The following is an 18,362-nucleotide window of genomic DNA, read 5'->3' on the forward strand; positions in this document are numbered from 1 at the left end:
AAGCCGGCGTATGCTGAGGAGATTTTGGAAGAACCCACCGTTTTTGATGAGGTAGCCCAGCACCAGTACAACGCATTAGTCAGGAAAGGCAACTCAGTGATCCCTTCAGCTCCAATGATGAACTTTGTGGTATTTGCCCTCTTTGCTTTTCATTCACACTATTCACATCTTCGCTTGCCTAACACATTAATACCATTTCTGTTCATAGCGTGCCCAGATCAAGAAAGCAGCTGATGAGACCGAGACTATTCTTGAAACAACCCCGGCTGGCAAAAGCGATGGGGAAGGTGCACTTAGAGCATTCATCAAGGTTCACATCTCCTTCAAACTAGCACTTAACATGTGTTTCTACGTTCGATGTCTCATTCACTTGTACATGTTGCAGTGCCAGGGCCAAAAGTTAAGGCGGCTATCAAACCTTTTCGGTTGTCGTGACCCCGAGTATGTATCACCAAAACGGTCTAGATCGGCGACACCATCTGATCCTGCTTCGGGGCAGGGCCATGGTGATCATTTGGAGGATGAGGATGTGGGTGTGGTCACCCAAGAGATATGGCATGAGCATATATATCCAATTGTTGATGCATTGCTAACTATATCCTCACACACGGTCTTTCCATATCTTTTGTTGATGCATAGGTTGCTGATGATATGACCTTGGGGACGTACCAGGTTAGGTCCGCATACAGGTTAAAGCCTAGGACGGGAATCAACAAGTACACACCTAAAGACTTCACCCAAAGAGGCAAAAGGACAGTCGGCACCTCGCGAATGGCAGCTTTGGATGACTATTTGGATGACGATGTGGATGACATGGAGGAACCGGAGCCGAAGCGGGAGCGGGTTCCTCTTCCTAGGAAGGTGAAGAAGTTAGCCAGCAAGAGGGGGGAGCAGCCAAAAAGCGCTCAAGGAACTAGTCATCATCCTCTATTTGTAATGTTGAACTTGAAGTGGTGGTAGCTTGTAGTAATGTGGAACTTGTTATGTCGGTGAACTTGGAGTTGTGGTAGCTCTATGTTGAACTTGATCCTCTTGTATGTCTTAGTTATGTTGAACTTGGAGTGGTTGTCTTAGCAATGTTGAACTTGTTGTGTTAATAATGTTCAATTGTGACTGAAATGTTGAACTTAAAGATCCTGACTGCTTATTCTAGGAAATGTTGAACTCTGCCTGAAAATGACCCAGTTTGCAAGTTACATCCGTGCAACGCCTAGTCTGGAGGCGCCACACTGAGTAGTGCAACGCCTAGCTCCAGGGCGTTGTACTGCTCAGTGTGGCGCCTCCAGGCTAGGCTCCGCAGCGGCTGTAACTTGCAAGCGTTTTGCTTGCTCTCTGTTTAGCTCATCCCAGGAGTGCAACGCCTCAGAGCTAGGCGCTGCCGTTGCACTGCTCAGTGTGGCGCCTCCAGGCTAGGCGTTGCAGCGGCTGTAACTTGCAAACGTTTTGTTTGCTCTCTGTTTAGTTCATCCCAGAAGTGCAACGCCTCAGAGCTAGGCGCTGCACTGTACAGTGTGACGCCTAGCTCTGAGGCATTGCACGCCTGGGATGAGCTAAACAGAGAGCAAACAAACCGTTTGCAAGTTACAGCCGTGCAACGCCTAGCCTGAAGACGCCACACTGAGCAGTGCAACGCCATGGAGCTAGGCGTTGCACTTGTACTTAGCGAATTTTTTGGCATATGCACACATATTCCGATGATGTGAAGTAGGATTGATACATAGCAAGCAAAGAACTGTGAAGACAACATATGCACAAAGTACTTCACGACACATAGTACTTCACGACACATACTAGTTCATAATACATAGTACTTCACGACACATAGTAGTTCACAACCAAATCGAGGAGGAGAGATAGTAGTTCATGACACATAGTAGTTTAGAGGATAACACGATCATCGTCCACAAGCAATTTGAAGATGACATAGCTCTATTGCGTAGAGCAAGGCCCCTTTCCCTTCTTCTTCTTCCTCTCTTCTTCCTCTTCCTCCTCCCTTTTCCTTATGAGGTGGGCCTCCTTAACCACCCTCTCCATGAATATCTGATCCTCCCTCTCTTTTTTTTCAGCTGCAATTGCCCAAAGCTTCATGGTTCCTTCTTCAAAATCCTTTTGACGCTTCTTCTGTGCCTCCTCACATTTCCTCACCAACGCTTTCTCCCTAGCGCGCATCGCATTTGATGCTCTCACTTTTTCCTTCCTCTTCTCCTCAAGCTCCTCTTCCTTCTTCTTCTTTAGCTTGGCTGCATCCTCCTCTCTAAGCTTCTTCGCAGCCTTCTCCCACCATCCCGCCATCTCATCTTCGCCATCCTCCTTCATTGTTGGTTTGTTGGGTTGGGAAGCCGACATACCTACAATGAGTGAAACATAATGGTTAGTAAAGACAATAAGAACAAATGGAAGCACATGTAAAACAAGAACATGTGAAAAAGAAGAACATATGAAAAACAAGAACATATGAAAAAATATAGTTAGTAAGCAACATACGGAAATGGTCCATCGAGGTATCCAAACATTCCTCTATAACGACCTTGCCCTTGTCCATCACCACGACCAAGTCCATCACCAAGGCCAAGACTATCACCACGGCCTAGACTACCACCACCACAGCCTCTTGTAAGTCCTAGTTGCCGACCTCTTTGTTGCCTAGATCCTCTTTGGCTAACACTTGGTTGGCTTGGCACTTGTTGGCTACCACTTGGTTGGCTTGGCACTTGTTGGCTACCACTAGGTTGGCTCCCACTTGGTTGCCTTGGCACTTGTTGGCTACCACTAGGTTGGCTCCCACTTGGTTGCCTTGGCACTTGTTGGCTACCACGTTGTTGCCTTCGCACTTGTTGGCTACCTCTTGGTTGGCTTGGCACTTGTTGGCTACCACTTGGTTGGCTCCCTTGTGTAGCTCCTTGTTGGCTAGTGCTTGCATCATTTTTCTTGGACCTTTTCCTTGGTTTCGTACATTTTCTTTTGTTGTGGCCATGACCTTTGCATTCCCCACAACGGGATCTCTCATGAGGCTCTTGGAATTGGTCGTTTCCCGCTTCGCGGCGGCCACCATGGCCCCATCCGTCCATGTCGCCTCTAAGACGCTTTGTCCTACGTCTACCCCGTTCAACAACCTTCAACTCCGGATCCGGCCATAGTTGAACTCCATGGTACTCCGGCCATTGTGATTGGTCAAAGTATGGGTGAAAGTGGGGAGCCCATGTTTTCTTGACCATCATGATTAAGAACTCCAACTCCCTCACGGTGCGTGGGTGATTGGTGTCCACATTTCTAACGCGACCGGTGGTATACAAGTGTGAGCATGGGAGATGAAGCAACAATGGCCTCCCGCAAGAGCAATCACATTGTGTTAACGACACCTTGAAAGCCCGACCTCCATGTTGCCGGCCATCGTTTGTGGTTCCTCCTGGCTCTTTCACTTCGTACTTCCACTCTTTGTTGTCATATAATATAGCTTCTTCTGAGTCCGCCTTCCGTGATTGAAATTCTAACCATTCATCAACCTTGGGTGGGAACTTGTACTTGTACTTGCGCGGGTTCTCACCCGCTATCTGTGCATCAGTTTGCATCGAGTACTTTAGAAAGTACGCATTCATCTTGTCAAATGTGTATTGAACTATTGTCGTCACGGGTAATCCATGTGCACCTTTGAGCACCCTATTGAAGCATTCGACCATATTGCTTGTCATTTGACCGTATCTCCGGCCATCTTCATCAAAAGCACGTGCCCACTTGTTCCGGTGTTGAATGTGCCTATTGATAAAGTCTTGGCCCCAGGGATCAAGTTTTTTGTGTGCGAGCAATTTGTTCAACAAAGTGGTGAACCGCTTCTCGGAGAAAGCAAGACAACAATCTTGAAGATCATCGGCCAACTCCTTAAGGCCACATGCCCTATAGAAGTTCGAACAAAAGTGCCTCATGCACCATCGATGGTGCAATGGAGCATGCCCGGGAATGTTAATCTCCACCGCATTAAGAATTCCTGGATGCCGATCCGATATGACACAAATTTCCCTTTGAGCAGGTAACACATTCGTCCTCAAAAGACGCAAAAACCACTCCCAGTTGTCATTGCTCTCCGCTTCAACCAAAGCAAATGCCAATGGCAACACCCGGTTATTGGCATCACTTGCTATCGCAACCAACAAGGTGCCATTGTCTTGTCCGGTCAAGAACGTGCCATCAATGGCGATGACCGGCCTACAGTGTTCGAAAGCCCTCACGCATTGCTCGAATGCCCAAAATGCACGGCCAAATACTCGGACTTTCCTTCCTTCATGAACCGTTGTTTGGTGCCCATGAGGCTTGACCACATGAACCATGCCCGGGTTTGTGGCAGCCATGGCTAACAACAACCTAGGATTCGGTTGTATGCTTCCTCCCAAGTACCATACAACATCTTAAATGCGGCTTGCTTCGCCTTACATGCCTTGCCGTACTTCACCTTGTAATAAAAGATGGCTTTCACAAGGTCAATGACATGTTGGACGCTCATTATTGGAAGTGTGGATATTGAGTTCGAGAGCCTGTAAGTGATGAACTCGGACGTGAGTTGTCTGTGGTCTTGGGACACAATCTTGCCATCCACCCTTTTGCCTCGGCACATGTGAGTTGGCACACAACTGACTACGTGCCAAGTGGGACCTCCTTTCCATGGTCTTGCACACACAATCCATGGACATATTTCATCTTCACATGCACATGCAACCGTGTAGCGCACATTGACGTCCGAGTGCACCACCTTGTGTGGACGATAATGCGTAACCGAGTAGTTGTCGAGCCACATCTTCAATTCCAAGAAGGTTTCGAACTTAGACCCTTTAGCAATCCGGTTCTTGTCGTCTCCCAAATCACGGTGAGAGCTTGGCCTAACCCCAAGAGATATAGATTTGTCACCATCCACAACGGCTTCATCCCCGAGACTAGCATCCTTGAACAATGGTGTCTTGTGATCCCAACCGAATACCTTCTCGAAAGCTTCGGTCTCCTTCACTGTGAACCCGTCCTCATCAACTTGTTCATCGGGACCTTCGTCATCTGAATCCGGTGCATATGCACGGGAAAAAGGGATGGAATGCTCCATTGTCTCTTGCAAATGATATTTGTCGAGATCACCCACATTGTTGTCATGGAGATCAACTTCATTGTCATCGTCCGCATACTCATCATTGTCCTCTTGCAAAGCTTCATCTTGGTTGTTTGTAAACGGGCTCAATGTTGGCCTCACTTCTTGGGTCAAAAGAGGTTCAACAATTTCATCTCGCTTCAAGGGTGGGGGGGCTACTAGCAACCAAAGGGGGGGGGGTTCCGGTTCAGGTCCAAATGCAAACTTGAATCAACCTTCTTCGTTGCAAATAACTCAAGAGCCTTGTCAAGTGATTCGGCCACCGTTTCCTTGTATGCAACCCAACGTTGCTCCGAGTTGACACACATTGTCTTCCAACGGATGTGCATTCCAAAACCTACATTATGCCTTCCCTCCAACTCAACGATATCACTAGGGTCCATCCAATTCAAATCTTTCCTCACTTGTTGCAAGAGCTTCGCATAGCTAGGGCCACTATCAAACACCATGTCAAGCTCATCCGGGTCCGGTTCAATATTGCCTTTCAAGAAAGCGTATTTGTCCCCATGATGAACAAACACACATGTTCTTCCCATCCCTATAAGCATTCAAACAACACAACGTAACATTGCTTCCATGAGTACTAATTTAAGGATTAACACGGAATACAAACCCTAAAATATATATCAAACAACAACCCTAACCCTAACCATAACCCTAACCATAACCCTAACCATAACCCTAACAATAACCCTAACCCTACCACCAACATAAGAACACCCATAAGAATAACCCTAACATACTAACAAAGCCTAATCATAGGAAATTGGCAAACAAAGATCTCACATATCCATGTAAATCTCTAGATCCAAACAAAATTAGGGTTTCCCCAAACTAACAACAAATGAGCAATTAGATAACATTACTTGGATCAAAACAAGGGGATCGGAGAAGATTACCTTGAGGGAGGGTTTGACTTTGAAATCCACGGATAAATTCTTCAAATTTGCAAGATTTGTTAGAGGATTTGAGATGGGAAGAGTGGGAGAGGGGTAAAGCTCGGGTTGGGGTGTGTGGGGTGGGGGAGTGGGGGAGGGGGACCCAGCCCCTATCTAAGTCACAGTGCAGCGCCCGACAGCTAGGCGCTGCACATTACATGTGTGGCGCCTAGCTCGGAGGCGCTGCACTGCTGGGTGCGGGCCCAGGGGCTGCCACAGTGGACTGGCGTGCAACGCCCCCGAGCTGGGCGTTGCACCGTAAGGTGTGGCGCCTGCGTGACGGACACTACACAAAAAGGTCAGGGGAGTGAAATAGTTTTACGGGCAGTTCATTCTGTGAATTGATTTCGTCCAGAGGTCAAAATTGTCAAATTTGCCCGCCGCGGGCGAGAGGAGCCGGCAGGGACGAGGAAAACCTAATCGCTCTGCTTGTCGCCAACAAGGACCCCACCGTCACACAGGGGGCGGACCCAGATCAACATTTTGCAGCAACTAGGGGCAGGGGCGCGCCTCCTCTGCATGCCTGTGCGTACTAACCTTGCTGTTGCATTTATCCATGGTTCATGGTCCTTTTGAATCATTCAACAACTTATTATATTGGTGGTGCATCAGTGCTTGTCAGAGACAGACAGGAGCAGCAAAGAAACAAAATTCCAACTCCTGCAACTGCACGCTATCTAGACAGGAGCAGCAAAGAAACAAAATTCCAACTCCTGCAACTGCACGCTATCTTTGACTTTTCTTTATTTAGTTCAAGGGCCAGTCTGAATAATACACACCAGAAATTCACTCAAAGTATAATTAGCACCATCTTATTCATAATCCCACGATGTAACTATGAAGGCTTAAAGTCAACAGTTAGGAAACTCTTCAGAATGAAAAATCATTCTGTTTATTCTTACATAAGTTCAAGTTGCCACTACTGAACTTGTAATCTTGAAAGCGTCCTGGATCACCACAGTTACTGCAAATGATGCCAATCAGAGAATTCTTGTCGGCACAAAGCTCCAAACCTATACATGAATGGTATTGTACACGAAAAATGATTAAGACAGTGAGAATTTAGCATGCTCTTTATCAGCTCCTTCACCTTCTAAATCTTTCCTTTAAACTTATTTCCAGATCTGCAGTAAATATGTGTGCAGAAATCAGTCCTTGTCTCATCGGCAAGAAGGAATAAAGATCTATAAACTTCGGGTACTATTTTCGTTACAAAACTGAAGAGCGAATTATTGGCATCTACATCATGCAAAAGGAAAGTAGTTGTTGAGTTCTTAACCATTTGAATGGTCTAAATAGGACAAAGAAATCTGTCAATTTGTATAAGAGAAAAATAAGAGATAATGAGTTCTTAACCATTTGTATGGTCTAAATAGGACAGCAATCTGACAATTTGTATAAGAAATAAATAAGAGATAACGTAAACAACAGAACAAAAGGGTTAGGTTCAGAAAGTAAGGAAGCAGTGAACGGCAAATCATTATCAAATAAAAAATCAAACAACGAAAAAGAAACATTACCTATGCATAATTTTTTGGCTCTGTAGGAAATCAAGACCCTTAAGGATATGGCAGGTGAAGTTGTGGACAACAGATTCTGTCATTGCACCACAATGTTGACTAATGCACTTATTAACTGAACCCGGATGAACATATTCCAGGTATATCTAGAATCTATCTTGTGTCTGCAAGGATCCATATAACTTATTTAGCAAACTAACGTGATGGAGCCATTGAGCTATATATCTATGTCTATGTACTTTATTATCAAGAAATAGTTATGGATTATTTTGCCTTCTTTCTTCAGGGTACGGGTATGAACAATCTTCAGCGCACATAAACAACTGAAACAGCAGATAGCTGCTACTCCTTCCCTTGTTCTGCATCAGCCGCCTGTTTTTCCCCTGTACAATTTGCTCATAAGTGCTGCAGCAACTGTATCTTGGTTTCAGTTCAGTTGGTTAAATCCTAAAAAGGACACGACTCACCTGTTTTGATTTCGAAGTAGAGCAAGACAGTCCATCGTCTGAATGAAGCCTAGTAGGAAAAATATCCAGGTTATAAATTCGCACACATACAAGTAAAAAGTGAACACAAATTACCAAAGGTCAATTTCACACAAAGCAAAGAACGTTAGGTATTTACAGAGGATTGTGATATATGTACTCATACTTTGATATGCAACGGATCAAAAAAAGCTGTGTGTACATGTGTGTACTTCGTCCATGTCCAGAATAGGTATGGATGATTATCAACAACAGCGTCAGACCTGCATCGTGTACCAATGATCACCTAAGTCCAAAAGGCTTATAAGAATCAAAAAGTGAGAAAAAATCATGTGCTAAACGAGCACCCCTACCAGCCTCTCACTGCAAGGAATCCATCTCCCGATGAGTAGATCTGGAGGTGAAACAGGGGGAATTGAAGCGAGAACCAGATTCACGTCAAGCATACACCAACTCACCGGCTTCAATTAGTAGAACTGGAACCACAAAATAGTTGAACCGATCATAATCCAGATTGCCAGATTAGACGGTACTGAGCAGTTTCATCCATCCCGCACTTACCTCAACCCATTAAAAAGCTTTATAAGGACATGCAGCCCTTGCACTGGAATGTGTAAGATTGCACATTTCAATGGAAAAATAAACTTTAGATAAATACTAATCCCTCGGTAAACTTTTATAAGACGTTTTAGGTGTACAAGTTTATAGAGGGAGTACTTTCTAAACTAAATGAGGAAACCAGAAGGGGTGTTTGATTCTACTGCGTCCTACGACAATGAGTAGCAACACCATGATTTTAAGAATTATAGTAGGTAATTTTGTCACTTGTAACTATAAATCGATCCATACGTTGCGTTCTAATCTTGATTTTGTTTACTGGCCTATAAAAGGAACAATTGCATTAAAATACATTGTGTTCGCTTCGGTCCATATATTTTATCTGATTTCAGGCCCTAAGCATTACCAAGAGTCCAAGACTAATAACTATTTCATTTAGTTCCCAAATGGCAGGGATGTGAGTACGCCATACACCATATTCAGAGTTGATGAGACTCAAGAATATTAGTTCAAATAGGGCAGCATGATGGGAAAGAATATTTAATGGCATTTACAGGATGCAATCCAAACAACAGTACAAATTATTTCACAAGTGATATAACCTCCAAATAAAATGTTGTCCTACTTTATGCCGACAGTAGAGAGTAGAGCTCATCACAGTGGCATCAATAAGAAAATTACCTCGACTTCTGATTTCCTCGCTGTTTTAATCATGAATAGATCATCTTGGATTAGATAAAAGAAACTTCTGCTCTCTCCAGGCAAAGGCAGCGAGCTTCTTTTGCTTTGAGACAAAGGAGTGGGAGAATGCGGTCCTGCCACAGATTGTGCCCTGCTCAACTCCTGAAAAAGTATATCCATACATAATAGTTAGATGCATAATTATTTTCCCTTTTTGTACGTAACTAATTTTCTATTGTTGGTGGATTGCCGGTGATAGTTGCACTTGCAACTTGTCATTTTTAAAACCTTAGGACCAACAATGTGGCCTCAGACTATGTTTAAGCACAAACCAAATTTTGGCCTGACAGAGCATAACAGTGACATGCCTCTTAGGCATTAGTGCCAGCTAATGGAGAGAAAAACAACTCTGCTGCTCTCGCCAAAGCACAAAATATTTACCAGACTAAACAGCAAAGATCATTTTTAAGAATCTAAAGCATGCATTGTTGATTGTAAGAATAATAAAGCAAGGTGCTAACTTCTCATGGTTTACCTGACTTATAAACTGATTGGCGCAGGAGTTTGTTTCCTTAGCAAAACTGGTGACAAAAGGGCATGAACAATGGAACCCTCCAACTGTGTTGTGGCAAGTTGCAGAGCCATGGCAGGGGCCTGGACTCTACGCACATTCATTGACATCTGCAGTGAAAATCAAACATAGCGCACGATCCCTATAGTGAGTCTTTTGAAGGCAATGCAATAAACAGATCGGCGATTGGAGTATATAAAGATAACTATAACGTGACACTTGATTTAGACTTTATGTTTGAAGAACTGGGTTGCAATTATACTTAAGAAAGTATCAAGTAAAAGTGAAAAGGTAATAACAGGGGCATTATCTGCACTGTCTTTTATCAATTATGGAAGTGAGATGACATTCAAGATGCAAGGCATATCTAATGTAACAAGCTGATCAGAAGTACGTGAAAAACAAGTACAATATATACAGATTTTTAGTATAATGTTTTTTCCCTCCCTTTTTAGGTTGTTGTTCTCCCATTAATATCCATCTACTTACATAAGTATGCGTAGAAGTTTATTTGCGACCTCCATTGCCCAATAGACACAACCCACACAGTCTAACCACTGATTTTCCTTCCTCTATTCCAATTTTTTGCATGATTCAGACAGGAAAATAATTTGTTCATAGTGCAAATCCTTTTGAGTTTGATATATAAAATGCAAACTAAAAATGCATGCTGAGCTGGGAGAGCAACATGTTTGTGCATCCCCCAGAGATCCTGACACTGAACTCAAAGAAATCAACCAAAATCAACTCTTTACCTAGGTGCTCTGCAGAAACTCCTTCAAACTCTTCAGTTGGGGATCCAAAGAAAATGATCCACATCTCCACCCTGACCTCGTCCCCGTCCTCCGTGGGCTTTCAGTTCGACGCAGACGGCGTCGTGGGGTGGGAGCAGCGCGAGCATGAGCTGAGGTTGGATCTTCGAGGGGCTGGGATGGACGGATCCGCGGACCATTTAGTGGCCCTTGGAGAGGAGGAGCTTGATGAGCCACGAGGCGATGAAGCCTCCTGCGCTGGTCACGCACACGCTCTTCCTAGCCGCCGCCGCCTCCATGCTCTTTCTTACTCCCCACTCCCACCACCATCACCCCCTGCACGAACCTCCTCTGCCACGCATCTCCTGCAGCCACCTCCGTGCGAGTAAGGGGGGAAGGAATGGGAGGAGGCAATGTGCGAGAAGGGGATCAGGGAAATCGAGTGAAGGAAGAGACGTGCCTGCGAAGGGAGATGACGGCGGCGGCGCGTGTGCGTGGGGCTCGATTGCGGCGAGGCGTTATCTGGGGAGGTTTCTTACAAAAAAAAAAACAAGTTTCTATACCATACAGTAAAATCAAGAATGACGTGGACACGCCCATCGACCGCCCCTTGCGCGACTGTTAGGATGCGTTTGGTTGAAGGTGTCGTATGAATGGGTTGGGACCGTTCAATTTTTTTGGAATTGAACCATTCAATTCATGTGTTTGGCTGAATATAAGTGGTGAGCTAATTATTTAGGACGGGACCACCAATCATGCTCACATAGTCATACATGCAAAGGATGGCCATTTGATTCGACCGATTTGGTTGGGTGAAACGGTTCAGCATCTTCATGGCATATTCTCTTTTTTTGGCTCGAACCATTCATGTGCTTTATAACCAAACATATCTATTTTCTGAACGATCCCAACCCATTCATGACCGCCCTTGCAATCAAACGCACCCATCATGGTGGTATGGTCTAGCGGGGTGCCGACCTGTGGATATGACACCGGCGCCGTAGCTGATATAAAGGAAACCTCCGACTCCGAGACATGGACGCCAATAATTCCTCTCAGCAGCCGTCTGGACTCGAGCACAAAGTGGTTACATTTTCCCTGTGGTCCTTTTGCCAGCAGCACGGTACCATCCCATCTGCTATAACAAAACGGCAAAAGCAAATCACAATCACAATGCAGCTTCATACACATACCACAAGACTGACAATAAATGAACTGCACGAATCTTGGACCACAGCCGTTCTTGCAAGAGGACACTTTTTTTTTTTTGCGGGTGCTTGCAAGAGGTCACAATATCCATGAGATGTCCTCTACTCCACAACACTCTGTTACATTGTCATCAGTAATAATTATACATTGTTGTTGTTGTTGCCATCAGTAATAAGTATGGCGCAGGAAATTCTATAGTGTGTATTAACAAAGGCAGTGAGAATAAGAACAGTAAAAATGCATGATGTCCTGAGAGGGACACTAGTTCCGGTTACTCTACACAGTGCATAACACAAACATGAAACGGCAAAAGGAACAGAAGAAACATCATTTTGCTTCAATCAAAATCCAACTACCCTAAGAAGATGCTAATGCCAGGCTAAAGGCCAGGCCAAGAATCAAAACAACAGGAAGAGACACGTATTTGGATCTTGAGAAGAAACGGAGTGGAGGGAGGTCCAGTCCAGACATCCATGCAACAGAAAACAAACAGTCCAGCAGCCCGCTGCGGCCCCAGATTATGGATTAGGCGGGAATCTTGCCGATATCCCCTTCCACCACTCGTTCCTTCCCACCACTCGTTCGTCCCAGCCCAAGCTGGGCCACCACAGAAAGCAAGCTCTTGCTTCCATCCACAGCTCCCTCCTATGGCCACCGCCCCCCCTTCCTCTCCTGCTCTCCACTGATCATCTCATCTCTTTCTTCTTGGTGCCTCCCCCCCTGGTTTTTGCTTCTGCCACTCCATGTCTCAATCTTCTCCTTTCTTTTCCATTGCCCCCGCACATGCTGGAGCAGGAGGGCAAGCTGCGGCTGCCGCTCTCCTGCTCCGTTGCCCTGCCGCTCAGCTGCCACCTGCCATTCACTGCTTCCGTCTGGCTAAAGTGTCGCCTGCCAAGACACTGAGCTCGCACCTGGTGCTTCCGCGCGCCACACTCTCCTCCTTTGCAAACGCTGACGATGGCTCCGGTGCAAACTCAGATGCCTCGGGGGAGCAGAGCGGAGGATCCGAACTGTCAGAGATGGCAAAGGCATTCCATATTTCACCACGGATGGCCATGTCAATCTCTGTGGTGATTGCATTTGCAGCTCTCACTGTTCCCCTGGCCATGCGCTCACTGCTCTTCCATGGGACGACCAAGATGAAGGTGCTGGCATATCTGACCCTCTTGTCAGGATTCTACATGGCATGGAACATTGGAGCCAATGATGTGGCAAATGCCATGGGGACGTCGGTCGGATCTGGGGCTTTGACTCTCCGGCAGGCAGTGTTGACTGCAGCTGTGCTAGAGTTCTCTGGTGCATTCCTTATGGGCACCCATGTCACCAGCACCATGCAGAAGGGCATCCTCGTCACATCCGTCTTCCAAGGAAATGATTCTCTGCTCTTTGCTGGATTGCTGTCCTCCCTCGCTGCTGCTGGTACATGGTTGCAGGTAACATTCCGTCACAGATAACCCTTTTGAGATTTGTTATACCATGTCAATCAGATGACGCGGTCCCTTGGTTCCACTAGCATCAATCACATAATTATTCAAGATTCCCACAGTTTCGTCTATAAAAAAACAGAAGATGTAAGATATCTTCAGTGCCATATTTATGATACTACTAGTTTCACCTATCTGACAGCAAAAACCTATGCACTTGTAGATGCTAGTTGATGGAGTGCTTGAGTTTTGGCATGCAAATGCTATCTCTGATTCTAGGGAGCCTGATTACATAAGAAACTTTTATCCGAAGATAAGTAAGAAACCAGCAAAGGGAAAGGCACTTGACAGATTCAAATTCAACGTTTGGTTTTAGCCTGGTTGATGTGGAAATCAGAAAACTTTGATCTAAATTTTGAGTTTTAGGATCCAGTTATAGGCAGATTCAGGATCATCAGTTCAAACTTCAAGTGCACCTCACTTCCAATTCACAGAGGTTGCTATCTAAACTTTGAACAACTACTTCAGTTAGGGAAAGTACAGAAACAACAAATAGGGGTAACTGAACAGAAAATGCTAATATATTATGCTGGAGTAAGAAATTTTAGTGGATCACTAATTGAATTATTAGGTAATATGTTTCATCTATTTGTGCAACAGAGTGTTGATATTGATACAATCGAGTGAAAATTCAATGCAATTAGCATGCTTACAAAAATATATTTTATCATCACCAAATATAATATATCCACAAGCAATGCACTTGAGTTTACAGCCTTGAGAATGTAGCATATATTCATAAGCATCTGTCTGGATTACCCTTTTTTTATTTCTTATAGGTTGCTTCCTCTTATGGCTGGCCTGTGTCAACTACCCATTGTATTGTTGGGGCTATGGTTGGTTTTGGGCTGGTATATGGAGGGGTCAATGCAGTTTTCTGGAGCTCCTTGGCTAGAGTATCTTCATCATGGCTTATTTCTCCTCTGATGGGTGCTGCAGTCTCATTTCTTGTTTACAAGTGCATACGCAGGGTGAGTACTATACTAACTTTACTTGCAACATGGTAAACGAGAAAACAAGACATCTTTGTGATATTAGTCAGACATCTTATTGAGCAGATAATCACAGAAACTAAAATCTCCTAAATAAAAGACACAAACACTATTTCTACTAACCATGTTTCACTTCAGTTCGTGTACAGCGCACCAAATCCAGGTCAAGCTGCAGCTGCTTCTGCACCTATTGCAGTTTTTACTGGTGTCACTGCAATCTCGTTTGCCGCTTTCCCTCTCAGCAAGACATTTTCCATTGCCGTTCTGCAAGCATTAGTATGTGGGGCAATAGGAGCTGTCTTTGTTAGCAGGGCAATCAAAAAACAGCTTGGTGATCTACTGTCTTCGGAAGCAGAAAAGATAGCAACAGCTGACAATACAGATGTTCAGCAAGGTGGATTTGACGTCGCTGGCCCTAGAGGAGCTCAACTGCAGATTGTCTACGGCGTATTTGGCTACATGCAGGTCCTGTCAGCATGCTTCATGTCATTCGCTCATGGAGGCAATGATGTCTCCAATGCCATAGGGCCTCTGGCCGCAGCTTTGTCTCTTCTTCAAGGCGTAGCAAGCAGCGCTGAGATAGTCATACCGACTGAAGTCCTTGCTTGGGGTGGTTTTGGAATTGTCGCAGGGCTTACAATGTGGGGTTATAGAGTCATAGCAACAATTGGCAAGAAAATCACCGAATTAACACCCACAAGGGGGTTCGCAGCAGAGTTTGCGGCCGCTTCTGTGGTCTTGTTTGCATCTAAGCTTGGGTTGCCAATATCTGCTACACATACACTTGTTGGTGCAGTGATGGGTGTAGGATTTGCAAGAGGTCTCAACAGAGTCAGAGCAGAGACTGTTCGTGAAATTGTGGTCTCCTGGGTGGTCACAATTCCAGTTGGTGCTTTGCTATCAGTCATCTATACATTAATCTTGACCAAGATTCTGAAATACTTTATGTGAGTGCTTTGTGAGATACAGTTGCTGTTTTGAGAGGTCCAGCCGTTGTCCCTAAATTTTTTATGCTGTAAAAGAATGTGTAACAGTGAATAGATGAGCCAGCTCCGGGAGTTTCCAGCAGAGAAATTGAAAAGATTTGTCAGAGAAAATAATCATTTTCCTGGCAACAAAACATGATTAGGATAAAGGGTTTACGGTAAATAATCATGTTTGAGACTCCCAGCTTCTTCATCTTTTATCTCTAATGTACCACCTATATGACTATATCTTTATATTTTCTTCCAGAAGGTGGAATATTTCAATTTCTTGTAGAGATATGATTAATTGATCATACATAATAGACAATGGTTCGTCTCACTACCCTTGTAATTATGCCACATTGACGATATTGCTGTTTCAGCGCCACTATAAATGTGAATCTTTTTCTTTTCTTTTTTCTTTGGCCAAAATGGAAGAACCACGTGATAAATAGTAAAAGGCAAGTTCGGCATTACATGTATGTAGAATTGCTGAAAGTAAAAAATAACAATGAGATTAGAGGAACTGGTCATCAACCCGCGGGGCTACATGAGAAATATTTAGTCTTATTGAAGAACACAAATAAGTAGGATTTATTTTTATTGAAGAACACAAATAAGTATGATTTATTTTTATTGAAGAACACACATAAGTAGGAATGTCTGAATAAATCCACAAGGAAAAAATCTACGAAAAACTATACAGAAATACGATTGGTTTATTATCATTTCAGATCTTGGTTGTCTGAAAGGCTGATCATTATGTTTCTCTAATTAGTCTTTGAGAAGATGGTTTTTGCACATGTTCGCTAACTCTATGACGAGTAACTTCCTGCCATGGTATCATTCTGTTTACTAACTAGTCTTGAGTATATCAATGGGTATGACTTGATGGGACATGTTTTTCAACAATTCTCATCAGATTTGTGGACAAACTCATCAGTAACATAGTAGGATTTCCTTTTTGTGGGCACAAGCATGGAAGTACTTAACTGAACTTGATCAACATCAAAATTTCCTTTTCCTTAAATCATATATGTTCATGAGATCAAGGATAGACGATATATGATATCCTGACCATGCACACTATCGTGGATGTAAGGGTGGGGCCAAAAGGTTAATCTGTGCATGCTAAGGATTAGGAGCATCAAACTATATATAGATAGAGATGACAGACACAGAAGATGGCACGTCGAACCTTTACTAATATTTACCATGGGTTAGGGAATGGACCAGGATCAGGGCACCCGTTGGCATCAACGGTTATGCCCATGTATGTAGCCATGAACTTTCTCCACCTGATACGACGCCTAAAACTTCTAGCAGCTACTTAGCTACTCACTCTGTCCCACAATATAAGACGTTTTTGTAAGCTATGTTAGCTTGCAAGAACGTCTTGACGGAGGGAGTAGTTTATATCCTCCACTACTTCACAGCTTACTCAATCATTGCTGTTGTGTCGTTCCGCTTCTTCCTGCATGTGCTGCTCCTGCTATGATGACTCTTTATTAATGAGAATGAGAGGCCCTGGAAAGCAGTCCACTGAAATTTAACCAACGTGGCTAAATTTTGCATCCACCGGGAGTCAAACCTAGGCTAGGAAGGTGCAGACACGCCACTGCACTCTCACCACTGGGCTGGGACCTGGTCCTCGTCAATAACCATAAGTCCATAATTTTGATCCATTGCCTCTCAATACTTGGTAAATGCTTCCGCTCACATAGAGATGATCTACTTGGCACCCATGTTTCATAACTGGAGTAGTCAAACATTGAACCCTATCTCTAATCGAAATGATACAATCCAATCTCTATGGCGGCCATCCACAACACTAAATATAGATTGACCATAACAATTTACATACATGATGCTTCAGAAAGGAATACAAGGGGCGCGTTAGTTTATCACATGTCCCTAGCTTCCAAATACAGATACCCAATATCATCAGCATATCACTGACTCACTGTAAAGAAACTTGACCAAGAGGCACAAGGCAGTAAGGCATTCACATAGAGTAATGATTGATATCGGTGTTTCGATAAATACTTGACAGCATTAACAAGCTAATCCAAGGGTAGGTAACCCCCCGAATCGTCAAAACACCATGTAGCAAAGTAAAGTATGATAGCTTGGACAGATTGATCTAATAACTAGAGATAATTGGGGATCTCGGGCTGCAACAAGCGTACAGATTGGTTCGCAGAAAGGGCAACGTCTCGGGACTGGAGCCTGGGGAAGCAGGACGGCTCAGCCGGTTTCTTGGTCGAAGTCGTCCCCGTCGGACTCGTCGACGTTGTCGACGTCGTCCTCCTCCACCTCCGCGTCGTACTCCTCCTTGACGTCGTTGGTAGGCTTGCCTATGATCACCAGGTTGCTGTTGGTCTTGCGGATCGCATTCAGCTGAGAGGCGAGAGCAAGAAAGAGCAGAACGGGGCAGGCGTTAGAGCCGCGGCGTGCGGTGGGGACGAAGGACACGGGCAGGAAGGGGAAGAGCAGCAGTACCTTGTCCTCGAGGTCGGATTCGGCCATGGCGAGGAGGAGCTCGTCCTCCTGGGTAGTTGCGGGCACGGGGAGGAGTGTGGACGCCGGAATCAGCGGCGGCGACGGCCACTGCCGCATCAGCGCCGGGAATTGCAGCATCTCCTCTTTCACCACTTCGCCGCCGCTACTTCGCTTTGGGGTGGGGGGGGCTTGGACTGCCGAAGGCTACCGAAATGTGACCGGCCGTGACGGCGTGGAGGTTTTTCCGGAAAATCCTATTTGACGCCCGCATGCGTCAAAACGAAATCACTAACACTGTGTTTGAATGTATGTATTCAGGCTCCGAATTGTAAATTGGTATTGGGAGGTTCCAATTCAGCTGTTTGGATGGCCTTTGTATTGGCAGGTAGAAACATATCTTAATAGAGAGCGTGATTTTCCCCACTTGTGCACGTTGCTCGTGAATACCGAGCCCGAGGCCTTCGATTTGCTCGAAAACGCTCGCTCCCGCAAAACGTACCGCTTCGTCTCACCCAAGAAAACAGACATCCGTGGAGGTACCGCGCCTCCATCCATGGAGCTCCGCCCTCGTCCCTCGCTC

General features: G+C 44.9%; 2 protein-coding genes and 2 long non-coding RNA genes across 4 annotated transcripts; 1 reads left to right on the forward strand and 3 right to left on the reverse strand.

Moving 5' to 3' along the window:
• Positions 1-6,848: 6,848 nt before the first annotated feature.
• Positions 6,849-7,747, reverse strand: LOC123127578 (uncharacterized). The gene is made up of 2 exons (XR_006462636.1): positions 7,584-7,747; positions 6,849-7,187 (listed from the first exon to the last, which is right to left on the reverse strand). It is a non-coding gene; the product is annotated as an uncharacterized lncRNA (long non-coding RNA).
• Positions 7,748-7,850: 103 nt separating this feature from the next.
• LOC123127577 (uncharacterized) lies at positions 7,851-11,120 on the reverse strand. The gene is made up of 6 exons (XR_006462635.1): positions 10,634-11,120; positions 9,843-9,988; positions 9,308-9,469; positions 8,422-8,544; positions 8,235-8,331; positions 7,851-8,099 (listed from the first exon to the last, which is right to left on the reverse strand). It is a non-coding gene; the product is annotated as an uncharacterized lncRNA (long non-coding RNA).
• A 1,278-nt stretch (positions 11,121-12,398) lies between these two features.
• Positions 12,399-15,694, forward strand: LOC123127575 (inorganic phosphate transporter 2-1, chloroplastic). The gene is made up of 3 exons (XM_044547323.1): positions 12,399-13,272; positions 14,103-14,294; positions 14,454-15,694. The coding sequence occupies exons 1-3, from the start codon at positions 12,583-12,585 to the stop codon at positions 15,264-15,266; spliced, it is 1,695 nt and encodes a 564-aa protein (XP_044403258.1). The 5' UTR covers positions 12,399-12,582; the 3' UTR covers positions 15,267-15,694.
• Positions 15,695-17,277: 1,583 nt separating this feature from the next.
• LOC123127576 (uncharacterized) lies at positions 17,278-18,128 on the reverse strand. Its single transcript, XM_044547324.1, has 2 exons — positions 17,783-18,128; positions 17,278-17,680 (listed from the first exon to the last, which is right to left on the reverse strand). Exons 1-2 carry the CDS (start codon positions 17,918-17,920, stop codon positions 17,528-17,530), a joined length of 291 nt encoding a protein of 96 aa, XP_044403259.1. The 5' UTR covers positions 17,921-18,128; the 3' UTR covers positions 17,278-17,527.
• Between the last annotated feature and the right edge of the window lie 234 nt (positions 18,129-18,362).

The sequence above is a fragment of the Triticum aestivum genome, chromosome 6A (assembly GCF_018294505.1).
Source record: "Triticum aestivum cultivar Chinese Spring chromosome 6A, IWGSC CS RefSeq v2.1, whole genome shotgun sequence".
Lineage (NCBI taxonomy): Eukaryota > Viridiplantae > Streptophyta > Magnoliopsida > Poales > Poaceae > Triticum > Triticum aestivum.